General features: G+C 41.3%; 1 protein-coding gene across 1 annotated transcript; it reads left to right on the top strand.

Annotated features, from left to right (window-relative positions):
• The first annotated feature begins 2,016 nt into the window (after nt 1–2,016).
• On the top strand, nt 2,017–15,622 carry LOC139212308 (interleukin-6 receptor subunit beta-like). Its single transcript, XM_070842825.1, has 14 exons — nt 2,017–2,092; nt 3,002–3,161; nt 5,321–5,481; nt 5,565–5,728; nt 6,026–6,191; nt 7,445–7,527; nt 7,817–8,048; nt 9,291–9,488; nt 9,636–9,740; nt 10,844–10,990; nt 11,707–11,838; nt 11,953–12,049; nt 12,251–12,332; nt 13,547–15,622. The coding sequence occupies exons 1-14, from the start codon at nt 2,035–2,037 to the stop codon at nt 14,306–14,308; spliced, it is 2,547 nt and encodes an 848-aa protein (XP_070698926.1). The 5' UTR covers nt 2,017–2,034; the 3' UTR covers nt 14,309–15,622.
• The last annotated feature ends 126 nt before the right edge of the window (nt 15,623–15,748 follow it).

Here is a 15,748-nt window from a genome sequence, read left to right as displayed (position 1 = left end):
TCTAATGTGATGTTAAATCCAAATGAACCCACAGACCATCATTTATTATTTTGTTTATATAAACCGTCTTAAAGGGAAACCTGCTTCCTTATTTATGGGTTAATTTTCATTTTTTAGTTGTTTAAATTGAACAATCTTTGAATCCTTTTTTGAGAGATCCGTGGAGGGAAGGGGGGGAGGGTGGACGGGTGGACAAACAGCGGGGCGGGACAGACGCGTGCGCCGCAGGCTGCTGATCCTCTGGCACAGTCAGTGTTGATGGACCCGGTGAGACGCACGTGTTGCCTGAGCTCAGCCGGTAAGTGGCTCAAACCTTCTTTTCACTCATGTTTCATTTTTCAACTGCGACAGAAACTCCTGTGGACTTGTTCAAACAGGCATTTCTGTGGTTTGACGCGCTTGATAGTAATAACTCATCTACAAATAAACAAGGGTTCAGCTCCTCGTTCAGAGTCACTGCTTCATTTGTTTTTTTGGTGCAAATGTCACCACAAATGTTTGTCTGCAGCCTGTGCATCATGCTTTTACTGTAACTTGAGCTGGAGCGGTTAGTTGATGAGCTGATTGACTATCTGCAGCAAGTTTTGATAATCGGTTGATCTTTAATATGGTGTTTCAAGCAAATATATGAAGTGCTTGCTGATTTTCCCTTTTCGGTGTTTTCTTTACTTGCAAACTGAAGATCACCTCGGAATCAAAGAGCTTGTGATGGACATTTACACCTCTTTCTTATATTTTAAACACTAAACGTATCATTTGATATTTAATATAATCAATATTTGCGGCTGCAGTTGTAAGTAAGTCTTGCTTTTCGTGAAAAGAAAATGGCATTATCATATGTGGAGCTCTGTAGGAATCAACAATGGACAAACTTGAGTCACCAGTTTATTAGGTACACATTTACAGTCTGTACAACAGCCCTGCAAGAAATCAGCGGTGGGAAGTAACTTGAGTGGGCTGGAGTACTACAGGTTTTTAATAATTTGTTTAATAACAATGTTAAGACTGTCCAAGATTACACTTAACCTGTCCTGACCATATTTTATGAAAAAGTTGATTTGAAACAACTTCACAAAATACATTTCAGATCTCAAGTTCAGAAATGTGTTCCTTGTGTTCCATTTATCTGTTTTATATCCCCCATAATTTTACTTCAAGGCGAAATGGTTCCAGGTTCTTATGGGTTAAACTGTGTTGTAAATCATCACAGATGTGACTTGGTACACAGTTAGAATTAGAGGTTATTGTTCTTCACGCTGTTACTTTACAACTCATTTTGTACCATGAGTTCTTCTCATTGTGATTTCTCTGTTGTGAGACATGCTTTAAAAGTTTTGAGCCCAGGCCTCTAACCGAGGACCAGGAGCCACACAGGTCATGAGACCCCGGGACCACCACCACCACCAACCCCCCACACACTGCTTTACAGGGAATGTTTGAGGTTTCCTGGCTTTATTAAAGTAATCTCAATTTACTACATTGTGCAGTGTTGTAGTTTAATTTTCTGCTGATAATGTATGATGTATTGTTATATATTGCAGTACCCACGTGTTAACATCGACATGACCAGTCCGAGCTCTTACACCCAGGTGAGGTGTTGACGGTCAGACTTGAAAGTCTGTCTTTTTATTTTGATGGGGGAACCAGTGACAGTCCACCCATTTACACACTCAAACCCATCACGCCCACATTAGGAAGCCAAGTTGTCTCTGCTTAGACAAACTGCTGCATTTCATATTGTCTGAAGATTTTCCTGTGTCACGGTGCCAAGCGGAAAAACTGTCAACACAGCTCACGATGTTATGAAACCTGTTTTACCCCACAGGAAGCTATAAGCAACTGATGAAATCTAAGCAGTAAGCCTAGACATTATTTGACGCCCTTTATTGATACTTCCTCAAATTTTACAGTATGATAAGACAGTGAAGTGCCTTATTGCTCTGTAACCCTTCAGTGTGCAGGGGCTTCTTGGTGGTGTGATGGGGGAAAGCGAGTGAGCAGGGCTGCAGTGCCAGCAGAGACTGGTTGGTGTTCATGGAGCGGAGCCCAGCTGTGGTGTGGACCTGCCTGCTGGGGGTCGGACTCATCCTGGGTAACGTCCTTTCCCTTTCAGTCCACAGCAGACTGACTGTGTTAGACTCAGTGCGGCGACCTGTGCTGATATTTGTGCGATTGTCGTTAGTGGTTGGAGGATACGAATCATCATTGGAAAGGGTTGATTATTGGTTATGAAAATTACATTCTCTCGCCTAGCAGGAGAAAGTTACCACCACAAATAGCGGAGGTAACTGGTTTTGACAGATGTAGTACATCAGTATGTCTGGTAAATACTAACTTGACCTCTGCTGACTCGTTTGCAAACACTTAGCATCAGGCCATAAACAGTATGTCAAACTGAAGTTCAGTTTTCTGTGTTAACAACCTAACCTAACCTAACCTTTCCAAATCATAAACCTTTTGTAAAAGCTTTATAAGGTTAGTGGTGTAAAGTGTAAAGTGGTGCCAATATTGCAGATAGTAAAAGACAAAAGTCCCCAAGCTCCTAAAAAAAAATGTTTATTAAAAAGGGAGCACTCAATCTTGGTATGTAGGCCTGTGTGTGATCTTTTGAATAAACCGACACACCCTGAGCCAAAACTGAACCAGCAAGATGAGTCACGGAAGTCAGATCAAAACAAACACGCACGGTCTCGTCTGAGCATCGTTTTAACCTCAGGCCAAATAGCAATTTCAAAAAAAGTTGCGCCAATCCTACATGGTTAGATTAGTTGCTGATGCAATTCTCCTGAGGTCTGTTTTAGTAAGCATTTCTCTTTTTTTTTTTTTTTACTAAATCTCTTTCCTATCAGTTAAAATTAAGTTTTGCACAAATCTTGACAAAATATTTAAAATCCAATCCAAGATCCATCTTTAACCACCTGCTATGTTCTTTAGCCTGACGACAGCTTCATGACAAACCAAAAACTCCAAACTTCCTTATGCAGCCTCTTTCCCTCTTCAGTCTTTCTTTCAGCCGTCTCCGTTACAACCTCCAACGCTGTTCCTCGACCCCTGCGGCTTACTGGCTGTGTGTTTCTGAATCGAGCTAACGTCACCTGCCGCTGGGAGGCTGGAGACACCGCGACAACCCTCTACACCCTGCAAGTTGAGAAGAGATCCAAGTGAGACAAAACAATTCTTTAATATGTTGGAAGTGCTGAAAAAAAGCATATATTCGATTTGTGAAGTCAGTGTTTGACTTAGTATTGATTGATTGATTTAGTAAACTAAGGGTTTATTGTCCATCTTGAAGGATATTAAGTATGTAGATGAATTTACAGCTGGGTGACAAATTGAGGGACAAACAGCATAAAGTGTAGTAGGCCACAACAAGCCTCCATAACAGACATAGTCGTCCTCGTCATAGATTTTCTGAGTCTCTGGTACTTTACTTGACAAATGAACATCATTCTTCTAAAACACATGAAGCTGTTTTAATGATGGTGGTGGAGAAGCCGTCAAACACAGGTAAAAAATGTCCAATAGGGGTTTAACCGGGATCTGGTGACTGTGAAGGCCATAGTATATGATTTACACTTGTTTATTTCAGTGAACTTTGTAAAGCACTATGAGACACTCTGTTGTGATATTGGGCTATACAAATAAAATTGAATTGAATTGAATTGAATTGAATTGAATTGAATTGAATTGAATTGAATTGAATTGAATTGAATTTACATCATTTTCATACCATTCAGTGAGCCCCTGTACCCCATATGAAAGCATTTGCATCTGATGTTTCTCCACTCATTTACTCCTTAATGGGAAAGACTAGTGTTGATCTATTATTTCCTCAACAAATAGCATACAGAGGCAGAACTTTCTGGCCTCCCTACTGTATCTGAGGCACTCAAGCTGAAGGTCATTCTTCCCTTGTGAAGATGCCAATCATCAATCCAAAAGTATGTTACACATGTGTTGTTTCATTTTTACAACCTGCTGAGTTATTCTCTAAAACAGTGGGACTCTGTAGCTTTTTGCTAGTGTCACTCTACCAGCAGTCAGGGGGACTATTTTCAACTGCAGATTAATACACATTTGGTGTTCTAGTGAGTGTTAACAGCACTTTATGATATTGAGAAAAAATAGAATAATGCTTGCTTTATGCCTTAACTCGTCCCCTGTCGACCCTACGTTATGTACATTTTGGAAAAGTCATTACCAATGATTGCTATAGGTATCTAAATTGCAGAGATTTAACTTTGTAAAAAGATAGATTTGCAGATTTGTCAGTAACACACAAACTTTTGTTCTGTTCCTTAAGAATTCCTCAATTTGTTTACAATTTATATGACTAGTCACCGAGGGAGTTTGTGAAACAAGTCCTGAATCAGTTATCATTAGTAACAAGTTGGCGCCGAGGAGAGGATTACAGTTTTAATGCACTTTTTTATTGCAGTAAAAGTCAACTTGAGTAATAGCTTCCAGTTTACACGTCTGCAGCCTGCCTGAAAACTATACATCATGTGAAATTCAGACTCTCTGTAGAGTTTAAATCGGCATTTTCCACTGAGTGGCTGGTAAGCAGCAACTGATGTTGTCTTATCTTTGTTTGCTGATATTTTATGCTCAGCTGAGCCTGTTGCACATTTCTTCTTCGTAGTGCCGGGCAGTACTGTACCGTAAAACTTAGTTTCTTTCAAAATCTAGTGTGATAAAAGTTCTTCTGTCTCAGGAGTGATCCAGAGAATTCAGTTAGGAAAACAAGTTTTCATTCAAACACGTGTCTCACAAACATTTGTTTTACTATCTGCAGCGTAAACAACAGATTAAAAATTATCCAGTCAAACTGCATTAGCCAAGTCCCTGTTCAGCAATAGTAAACCGTTGTGTTTTTGCATGAGGGCATATTTGCAAGTTTGTGCCAGCATTATTATTACATGATAATTCTGTATGCTGCATGCAAATGCTTGGGTTTGTAATCAGCTTTGAATCTCATTGTCGTGTGAGTCTTGGATGCACTGAGATGATAAGAGGCACATGGGTTCCACCTCACGATCTGTTTATTGGCTAATATATTCTGGGGTTTTTTGTGCCCTAAATTAGTTGCAACACGGCATTTCAAATGGAGATGACATTGCAGACATTTCTGCACAACGACTATGAGCAGCCTTGTGACGTGTGAGGTGTGCAGCACATGAGTGAGGGCAAGGCTGTACATGTGTGCACCTGACACGTGCACGCGCAGGCATTTGTGTTTGTGGTTTTTGTACCAGTGTACCAGCAAAAGTAGGAAAAGTCTATAATATAATATTATTGTGTGTGTCTGTGTGTTGCGCAGAACAAGGAACGAAACTCTGAATACGTTCACCTGCACCACATCTGGCACCAGCTGCACGGCGGGACTCAACGGCTCATCTGTGAGGTTTGACTTCTGCGTCACCATCACAGCACACGGGAGCGTATTATCACAACGTCCGTGTCAGTCTGGGAGGACTGAGGGTGAGGCAGTTGTGCTTCTCCTACTTGCACCCTCACTGTTTATCTATTGTTCTTTCTCACTCTCCTCCGTGTGTCTTCCTCAGTGATGTTGCCTGCAGTGACTCTGGAAAGTGTAAAGCCTGTCAGCGGGGGACCTCGTTGTCTGAATGTAGCCTGGAGCCCCACCTTGGCTGTCTTTCCTGTGTCTCACACTGAAATCAAAGCCGGACACCTGAAATCCCAAATTGAGTTCACAGCACAGGGGCAGGTCTGCCTCTCCTGAAAATACACAAAACCCCATAAGCATTCATTCATAAAGTAAAGGTGCAAGATGTAGCATTTTAAGTTTAAGTTAACACCAATGTTTATGTTAGAGATTGAACAGATATCTCACAAAATCTAGCAAGTGGCACTTAAAAAAACTGCCAGGCTTCCTTCCCTGGTTAGTAAATACACTATAAAGAAGTATTATTATTAAAATGCTACATGTAGCACCTCACCAGAATAAAGACTTTATTAAGAATAAAGACAAATGTTCTTTGTCCTGCTTCTCTTTCCTGTACAGTTTGATGTTCAGGTGAAAAATGTGACTGTGACACACAGCAGCTTCCCAGTTTGTCTCTTCAAGCCTGACACCTCATACACCATCAGGCTTCGTCACCGCTACATGGGCCCAGAGAGTCCCTGGAGCCTGTGGAGCAATGGCTGCCAGGGAAGGACCGGAGAGGATGGTGAGAGAAAACAGATTTGGCAAACTTGTGTATTGTATATATTGTAACCAGATTCAAGCCCCCATAGGTTAGAATTACCATTCTGCTGAGGAAAATATAGACATCTCTGCAGAACTATACAGATAATGATTTATGTGTCACAAGGACCTGCATGCATGCAAGGAGAATGGTTGATCCAATGACGAGAGGTGAGTTCAAAACAGAAAAGACATGTAAGTATAACTCAACATCTGTACAAGTGTAGAAGAAGCATCAGTGTGAACACAGCACCATGCATGTTCTCCTTGGTGGAGATGGGAGAAGCATATTTCAGCGTTCAGCGAGCTGCCTTTCTGAGGTGCCTTTGAGCAAGGCACAAAATTGCTGAAGTTGATCTTTCTGTGGAAGAGAGGAAGCAGAAATCAGCACAACTAAATAAATCTACAAACATAAGTTATCTTTCTCCATCCATCCACTTCCTCCCACTTATCTGGGTCCAGGTTGCTACAGTAGCAAGCTAAGAAAGGTCAGCAAAATATTCTTTGGCACAGCTTCCTTCCTCAGGTCCCCCTGCAGGATCCTGAGGTGTTCCCAGGTTAGATAGGATGTCTGACAGTCTGACCCCTTCAGTGTGTTCTGGGTCTACCATGAAAACCTCCACAGGGAGGCACCCAGGAGAGGTGCTGAACATATGCCCGAACCACCTCAACTGTATCCTTGTAATGGGAAAAAGTTTAAAGGGCCCATATTTAATGCTCCCTCCTGGAGCTCAGATTAGGAAGCTTCTCCTCACCCACTAAAGAACACTGACTTCTCGTTGAGAGTACAGACCCAACTCCCACTCTGGTTATACAAGGAAAAGGATGGCACCTACCATCCCATATTCCCACAGTAACCCCCACAAGAAACCATGAGACACAGTCATAAGCCTGCTACCAGTCTACAAAGCATGTGTAGACCGGATGGGGAAATTCCCATGACCCCTTCCGTTGCACGGGGGGGGGGAAGAGCTGGTCAATGACCAAAAGGCTAAAAATGCCATTGTAAACAGATACTGCAGTGTATTGCTGTCTTTTTGCAGCTAATCATAGCTTAGCGGTTTTGCTGGTGCATTTCCCTGCTGTTAGTGACGCAAAGCAGAAAGAGACATATGAACCTACAAAACATTTCCTCCTCATAGGGAATGTTTTTTCTGCTGGCAAAAAGTATGCATACCTCCCCCTTGTTGTATTGCCTGAACATGTTGTGCTGTATCTCCTCCCTTCATCCACCAGCTCCATCTGCAGCACCGGCATTCTGGAGACGAGTGAAACAAACAGACAAGAATGGCTGGAGACTCATCTCACTGCTCTGGAAGGTGTGTGTGTGTTGACGTGTGTGAATTTGGTCATTAGAGCTCATATAATGGGTTCCTTTTATCATTTTGAGCTTGGGAGTTTAACAGTTTAATGACCTTTGGATCTGATTAGTTTTTTTTGTGAGTCTGATTCACGTGGAGAGCGAAACTCAGTTGGAGGAAGATATAATTAAACTTCATACAGTCCCTGTTTATATGAATTCTGATTTATACCTCCATTATCTCACATCAGCTTACCTTTATTTCTCGCTTTCTCTTTTCTCTCGTGGTTTGTGGTCATGCCGTTTAGCCCTTGCCTCACTTTCTAGCCAACGGCAGAGTTCTCTTCTTCAATGTGACCTGCCAGACAGAAAGCACTCAGGTCCTGAACGACCATGGGAGCTGCAGAGATTTGCACCATACAAGTACTTCCTGTAGCTTGCTCCTCCCTGCTGACCGATGCTCCTGCGCTCTCACGGCCTCCACCTCTGCAGGGGCCTCGCCAGAAGCCCGAATGTGGCTCCTCAGAGGTTCTGAGACAGGTATTAAATTTCTCCGATTACAGATGGGTGACAAAGCGAAGAAAGTCCAATATAAAGTACTCTACAGGGGGGATTAATGCCATTCTTTGAAAAGCTATTCCCTCCTTTGGTGAACAGCTGATATGAGAAGGGAGCGATGTCTAAGGGCATCAGCATGCTTCAAAGAAAGTGCTCGTTGGATCATCTCACAGCCTGAACACGCCCCCCCCCCATACCTTTCTGAAGTTGTCTGCATCTTGCGACACTTTTTGTAACTTTCTAACAGCCCAAACTTGCCCACTAGCCATGTGTGTGTAGGCAGGTTCTTTCAAGGTTTCTTTAGTCATTCTTCACATCTACCTCATCTACATCACTTTTCTTGTGTACAACAGCGACAATATGAATGGCTTCAAGGAGAGACTGTCTGAAATGGCGCTTTTAGACGTTTGTTGCTGCAACTGCTGTCCGCTCACTGTTCTATGTGAAGGTTACCGCTGATCCTCCCTGCCTGTATACCACAGACTGCTGCTATCCACCTGGTGGTTGAAAGCCATCACGTAGCTCGCTGTCTGAAAGCACCTCCGCTGTGTGTTGGTATTCCCATTTGTACGCACATAAAACACAAGAGAGTCTTTTGGGCAAGGCTGCACACACACACACGATTCATCACAGTAGGACTGCAGAGACACGCAAAGGACACAGAGGGGAAGCAGTGTGATGCAAGCAGAATAGGACAGAACATTTTAGACGTTATATGTGGTTGGTTGTTGTAAACTAGTTCACTTTAAGTATAGTGCACCCTGAATTTGTTGCTTCAAATTTTTCCTTTTTGAGATCACCAAACCATTCGGTGACTCTTCATGTCCTGCATGGAAGCATCTGCATTTTTATGTTTTTCCATTCAGTTTATTCTGGTGTTTCCTTTAATTCATTAATTCATTTAGTAATATCATAATGTAAGGACAGTGAAGTTGATTTCTTTCTAGTTGTTTCATACAATTTAAACTACCCCATCATATGCAATCAAAATAAAAACACAGTTCTATTTTAATCTTTTTAAATAGAATTGTGTTTTTATTTTCATTAAAGCAAAATAGACAGGAGACCCCTGGTTTTATCCCTGAAAGTATGATAGTAGTTTGTGCTGCAAAGCTTTACCTGAAATCACAATATTAAACTTCTCAGACGTGAACATAATACTTCACATAATCCCATGCCTACAACTTCTTCCTCTTTTTCACCTCCTCCCTTTTTCTCACTCAGAGCCTCCACCCCTGAGCCAAATGACTGCAGGTCCACTGGATGACAGCAGCTTTGATGTTCGCTGGTCGGCTCCAGTCGACCGGTTAAGCGACCAGTTGAGCGGCTTTGTCGTGGAGTGGTTTGCTGTCAGAGAGAAAAACAGCAGCATCTTCTATTGGGAGAATCTGAATAGTTCCTGTGCAGCTCTGGTCATCACAGGTAACCCAGCAACATGCACAACTGCATGTTTTACCCGTGTAGAGCTCAAATTATGAAGCAGTTAGATGTGGAATTTTTTTTTCTTTTATATTACCAGTTGTCTTTATTTGATCCCTAATAAATACTTTCATCTTGTTGTTGATTTAGAGGGAGTAGAGCCGATGGAGCGTTATGTTATTTCTGTCAAAGCGCTGTATGGTGACCGAGGGGCGGGGCAGAGCAGGACGGTCCACCGTTACACACGCCAAGGAGGTACGTGACATTATTTTGTTGTGCTACTGTGTTTCAGTGTGAAGGTATGTATGATTTGCATCTGTGGCAAGACGTCTAAACATTTAATAGAACCACACTCCTGTCAGTGATGACATCTCCTACTCAAAACTGTATCCTGTGGTAAGCAGAGATTACCACAATATCAGAACTAGTATAAATTGTATTTTAGGATGTCTACAGCTTTGATTGTACTAAATTTAAGATATCTTTAAGTATGAGTTAAGTAAGTATAAGTGGCCCTTTTTAATGTTTGTCTTTTGTTTGTCTTAGGAAGAACGTCTTTGTCGATATCTTTAGCATTAAAGATATCAACAAAGACATTCTTCATGATTATTGACTGTCAAGGCAATACTTGTTGGTAGGATCGATTCATTGTTGTTACTGGTCTTTTAATGGGATTTGTTGGCAATTTGTAGGAAAAGAATAAAACACCACGAGGAAAGCTGAATTAACTGAGCTGATAAATGTTTCATCATTTATGTCAAACATTGTTTTCAACTTAGTGTATGTGGACACTTGAGGAACATAGAAGTGAGGAAAAATCTTTAAAAATGGAAAAAAAGCAGAAATTCATTGGTGATTGTAGGCGTGAGGTAGCACTGTCCCTTGTTAGTCTCCTTTATTTTCCAAATAAAAGGACGAAAATAGAAACAGAAGAAAATGTTCTCTCTCCCTTGCAGCAGCTTGGACAGGATGCATCATTAGAGGTTGTTTATATGCGCTTGATGATTGTAAAGGGAGCAATCGATTGGAGCTTGTTAGTCCAAAACAAAAGGTGATGACTTCATGTTGTTCCTCATGATCACCCCTCACTGGTGATGTGATCTGATGGTGTTGTCTCAGTCATGGATACTAACACTGGCTAAGAGCAGATGCTCGATATGATATAGTATGAGACACAAGAAGAAAACATAAACAGAGCAAACAGTCTAAATTTAGTTTGTTGTAAGCAAAGATTGTCTTTGTCTCATCAGTCGGACCGGACAGGATCCGACTGGAGCGGACAACTTAATCAGATCACTTGTTGTGAGATAGAGATCCAGCTCTGTGGCTGATGTCATCTTATCTCTCTGCCTGTATAGCGCCCTTAGCTGGTCCTAAAGTGGAGGTGCAGCAGATCTCTGGCAGCAGAGTGGAGCTCAGCTGGAGTCCTGTGCCTGTGGAGCTGCTTCGTGGTTTCATCCGCAACTACACGCTGTCTTGCACAGCAACAAAGCAGCCAGCGAGGAGTGAGTTGTGCACACACACTGAGACAAAGCATGTATGAATCCAGATGTGTGTTAAAGGAAACACTGTAGTGGAACAGGCCTGTTCTGAGTAGGAGGAGACTGACTAATGTTTGATTTCAATACAAAAGGTGATTTGTTTGTTTTGACCTAATATACAACATTAATACAACATCTTTGGCCAAGCTAGTGTGACTCTAGGAATGGTCTGTCAGTCATTCGCTCTGTCCCTCCACCACTTTGATCCATATATCTTGACAGCTAGGGACTTTTTCTGTTCCATTTGTGGTTTTAAGTGAAATGCATCAACAACTATCGGATGGATTGTTACACAGAAGATGAATCCTAATGACTTTGGTCTCCTGTAGCGCCATCATCAACTGATAAAAAATTAATTTGTCCCATACTTTGGTCTGTGATCAAATACCTAGTAATAAACCAAATGAGTAGTATTCCCATCAGCCTCAGCTCTACTTTATGTTTAGAGGTAATTAGCAAATGTTGCATGCTAACATGTTAAACTAAGATGGTGAACAACAGACTAGTTTATTTCCTTTTCCTAAATCCTTAATCCTAAAATTAAACCTCCCCTACTTGCCTGATTAATCTTAACTCTAATCTTAATACAATAACCGATACCAATTTTGTATTTTTTCTTTTTCTGTTTTTGTTCTGTTTTTGTTCTGTTTTGTCCATGTTGTTCCTTTTCCTTTATTCAGGAGAGTTTGTGCCTGGTCACGCTCACCGTTACTCTCTGGAGAATCTGTTACCAGGTAACTACGACATCTTCATGCAGGCCAACACTGACGCTGGACCTGGAGAAGCTGGGCGCAGGGCTAATGTGCACATAGGTGAAGATGGGACACACACACTCAAACTCACAGAATCACTGTATCCTCAACGTAAAAGAAATCAAATATAGCTGTATGTTTGACTTAATTTTGTGTGTTTTTGTGTGTGTGAAGGCTCTGAGGAAATCTCGATAGTGATGTATGCCCTCGTTCCTCTTGTGCTGACTTCACTGGCGCTGGTGCTGATGGCCTGCCTGGCGCAGAGTAAGATGTAAGATCTTGCACCAATGACATGCCGCACTAAACAACACAAATAAAAAACACACACCTACTAAAAGCTCAATGTCCTACTGTTAGTGTTTTATCTACTTTGCACAAAAAAGCAGAACTTCAGTGTGGAGTGAGTTGATCATTTCATGAAATATAGTTTTTTCTCATTCCATAATGTTATTCCTAACAAATAACCTTGTAGGGTGAAAGAGAAGCTGTGTCAAGACGTCCCTGATCCCTCCCACAGCAGCTTGGCCCACTGGACCCCAAAAACCGCTTTGGAGGTAAACTTTAGCCCGTGATCCTTCTCCCATCAACGGTCTCAATGTCAAATCAGGATTTTAAAAATGCAATCCACAATCTGCAAGGTTAAAATTTAACCACTAGATGGCAGCAAAAGCAATTTTCATACAAACTCCTGCTGTAAAGCAAAACATGGTTCTGATCCACAACGTTTGACCAATGAAAGATCTATATTAAGTCCCCACAGGAAGTACAACACATCAATTAATATACTAAATAAACATATGAGCACTCAAGAGTAAAAATGAAAATAGTAGAATATATAGTAGTTTATAAAAAAAACACAACAGAATATACTAAAACATAAAAAGTCATGGATATGAGTATCAAACTCAGTTAAGACAACATATAATATATAAATGGTCAGACAGCCTGGAATAAGATGAGCTGTAATCAGCTAGAATCAATATGACAATAATGACAACGTGTAATGTGAACAAAGTCGCTCGTAGTGAACCTGCAGCGGTTAAGACACTGTGTCTTAAATCTGCAGCTGATCTTGGCTTTTCTGCACTTTTTAGTACATTTTCTGCTCTGGTTCTCTCTCAGCGCCCACAAAGCTCAATTTTGGCAGCTGTTTTTAGTGAAAAAAGCTCTAAACAGGGTCCACAAAAAGTCTTGAAAAGTTTGGAAAATGCCTCATTACAAGGTTGGAAATAAGTTTGAATTCCAATAACACTACATATTCATATTCATATGCTATTACATTCAACATCATGCTGTGGGTATAAAGGAATTATGTAAACTTTTTTATCATAATTGAATTTGTCGTAACAATTTAGATAAAAAGTACCTTTTCGGTTTAGGTACCTTGAAAGTATTTTACTGTTAAAAAGGTGTACGAACCCTGTCTAAAAGGCCAGTATTTATACCGCAGCAACACAGCGAGGAATTAAAAAGCCAGATATTTCCCACAGGGGTTGGTAGAGACCAAAACTAGCTAAATGAGCTAAATGTGAGTGAATGGGACTCGCCAAAAACACGACTCCTAATGAATGATAATGTTGCTCTGTAACTGCTACATGTGTAAATAAGCAGCTGATCAAAAGTGTCACAAGTTCACAACATTTCTTCTTCTGCCCAAAAAATATAATATTGCAGATTTTCAGCAGGGAAAGTTGCAAACTGTGTATTACTTTTAAAAAAATAACCTCAGACTAAATTGAGCAATTAGATTTTTTGCTTTTCACCTCAGAGTATGAAGCCGCCTGCAGTCCCAGAGAAGACCGATATCAGATACTCTGAAGTTATTTTGCTTGGCGAGAGTGAGCAGGACAACTGTGGTCCAGATAAAGATGTCACCTATCAGAGCATCTCTAATCTCCAAGTATACTCCACTCACCGCTACTCTCCGCTCCGAGTCTCAGGAGCTCAGACGCCTCATAATACCAGAAAATCGGAGTCCAACACTGAACGGACCTTCTGCCCCTCCATCTACTCTGAAGTCCTCTTCCCACAGACTCTCAAATGTATTCCCACAACCCCCCTGTCGCCCTCTGACAGGCAGCAAAGCTCTGTCAGCATTAATGATGTTAAGCTACAGCTAGGTGGAGACAGTGAGGCGTCCGAGTCTCTGCAGGGCAGGAGCACCACAAGATCTGACTCATCTCTATCCCAAGCAGATGAACTGAAAGCCTGCCGTCATTTTCTGAGACAGAATCAAAGCCCCGTCTCCTCCTCTGACCTCAGCAGCGTCTCTTATTCCTCCATCCTGCTCTCTCACCCAGCGGAGGATACGTCACCTCAACACTCTTTCTCTCGGAGCCACAATAACTCAGCCCCGTCGCTCCAGCCTGACACCTTCACTCGCCCTGATGCTCTCTCTGACACTTTTGCCACATCTCCTCCACCTTTTCTTCACTCTCTCTTTGTGGATTTGTCCTACTGTCCCGTGGAGTGTGAAGTCAAGTCTTTGATACAACATGACATTCATTTTGTAAATGATGCTCCCATTTAGAGTCAAATAGACCAAAACGTTTGTGAAGTAGGCAGGAGCACTTCACTTCTGGCTCCAAAATCAAGATGGCGATTTTGAAAATGCTAAAGTCAAAGCTTCAAAACGGCACCTACAAACCAATGGGTGACGTCACAGTGGCAACATCCACTTATTAAATACACTCCATGAATCCCCCCCAGCTTTTTTTTGTTTCTTTACAATGTTGATATCAGAAACAAATTCTGTTATTATTTAAAATCAGTCTCCTAAAGAGACATTTTTTAACGGCCAGTATTGAAATATTTTTAACGGAATAGTTTCTGGGAAATACAGTTGTTTGCTTCCTTGTCGAGAGTTAGTAATCTGTGAAGATCAATGCGGCTGTCATGTCTGTATGTTCAATAGGAAAACAGCTAGCCGTGACCTTTCTGAAGGCGAGCAAATAAACCCACCTACAGACACGGCAAGGCTAGCTGTGTCCTACTGCTTCCTGTCTGTGTGCTAAGCTAAGATAAGATAACCAGCTGTGGACTGCAGCTTCATATTTACGGTTCAGACATCAGAGTGCTGTCGATCTTCTCGTCTGTGTAACCGTTTTTTGTTTTTTTTCCTCAAAACACTGAACAATTGACACGGCAAGACAAAATCAGAAAAAGCCCAGTGGATGATGAATATGTTTTGTAGTTATTTGTGATTTATTGGATTTTTGTACATGTTGTATCCATTGTGAAGATTTTAATGTGTTGTTGTTGTAGAGATGTATACAGTTGGTACACACTGTATACTTTACAGTATATTTAAGCCTTGTTGTACTGAAGAATACTGAAGAATGTAAATGACACAAACAAGGCCTTCAACGCCGTACATACTGTATACACTGATGTTTAGTTTTCGGTTGTCAGGGGTCATTATGAATTCTCAACAGGAAGAAAAAAAACCTGAACATCTAATGAAATGAGGACTTTAACTTTGAAGTAAGTGATTTAACACTACAAAGACCAACCAGATTGTGCGCCAGTTAACAGCATTCCTCACCCTCCTGTGGACTTTATATCCATCACATCGCTGCTGGTCTGGTTTCTCCTGGTGGCAGCTGTTTCTCTTTGCTGATGCAGTTTGTGTCGACACATATTAACATACATTTATCACAGTTCTGCTGGTTGTCCCATGTTGTTTTGAAAACTCACATACCTCAGATTCAGAGCTTTTGTCATAGCTGAAATGCTGCTAACTTTACAATGAGCCACTTTTTGTAGCAGCGATTGTAACTGTGATTACTTCTTTAAGTTCTTTTGAGTTTACATTATTTGTGCATTAAAATTCGCAGTCAGTGCATGAGCCACCATTTCAATATTAAAACAGTACGTGTGCTGTGTTTGGAATCATCATTTCTTCGTCCTGCATAACTTGTGTGGTTGAAGTTGTGTCACAGCGGACGTTTTAACTCGGCTAGTAGTAAAA

The sequence above is a fragment of the Pempheris klunzingeri genome, chromosome 13 (assembly GCF_042242105.1).
Source record: "Pempheris klunzingeri isolate RE-2024b chromosome 13, fPemKlu1.hap1, whole genome shotgun sequence".
Lineage (NCBI taxonomy): Eukaryota > Metazoa > Chordata > Actinopteri > Acropomatiformes > Pempheridae > Pempheris > Pempheris klunzingeri.
Note: the sequence above shows the minus strand (reverse complement) of the source record. Positions and strands in the feature narration are given on the sequence as shown.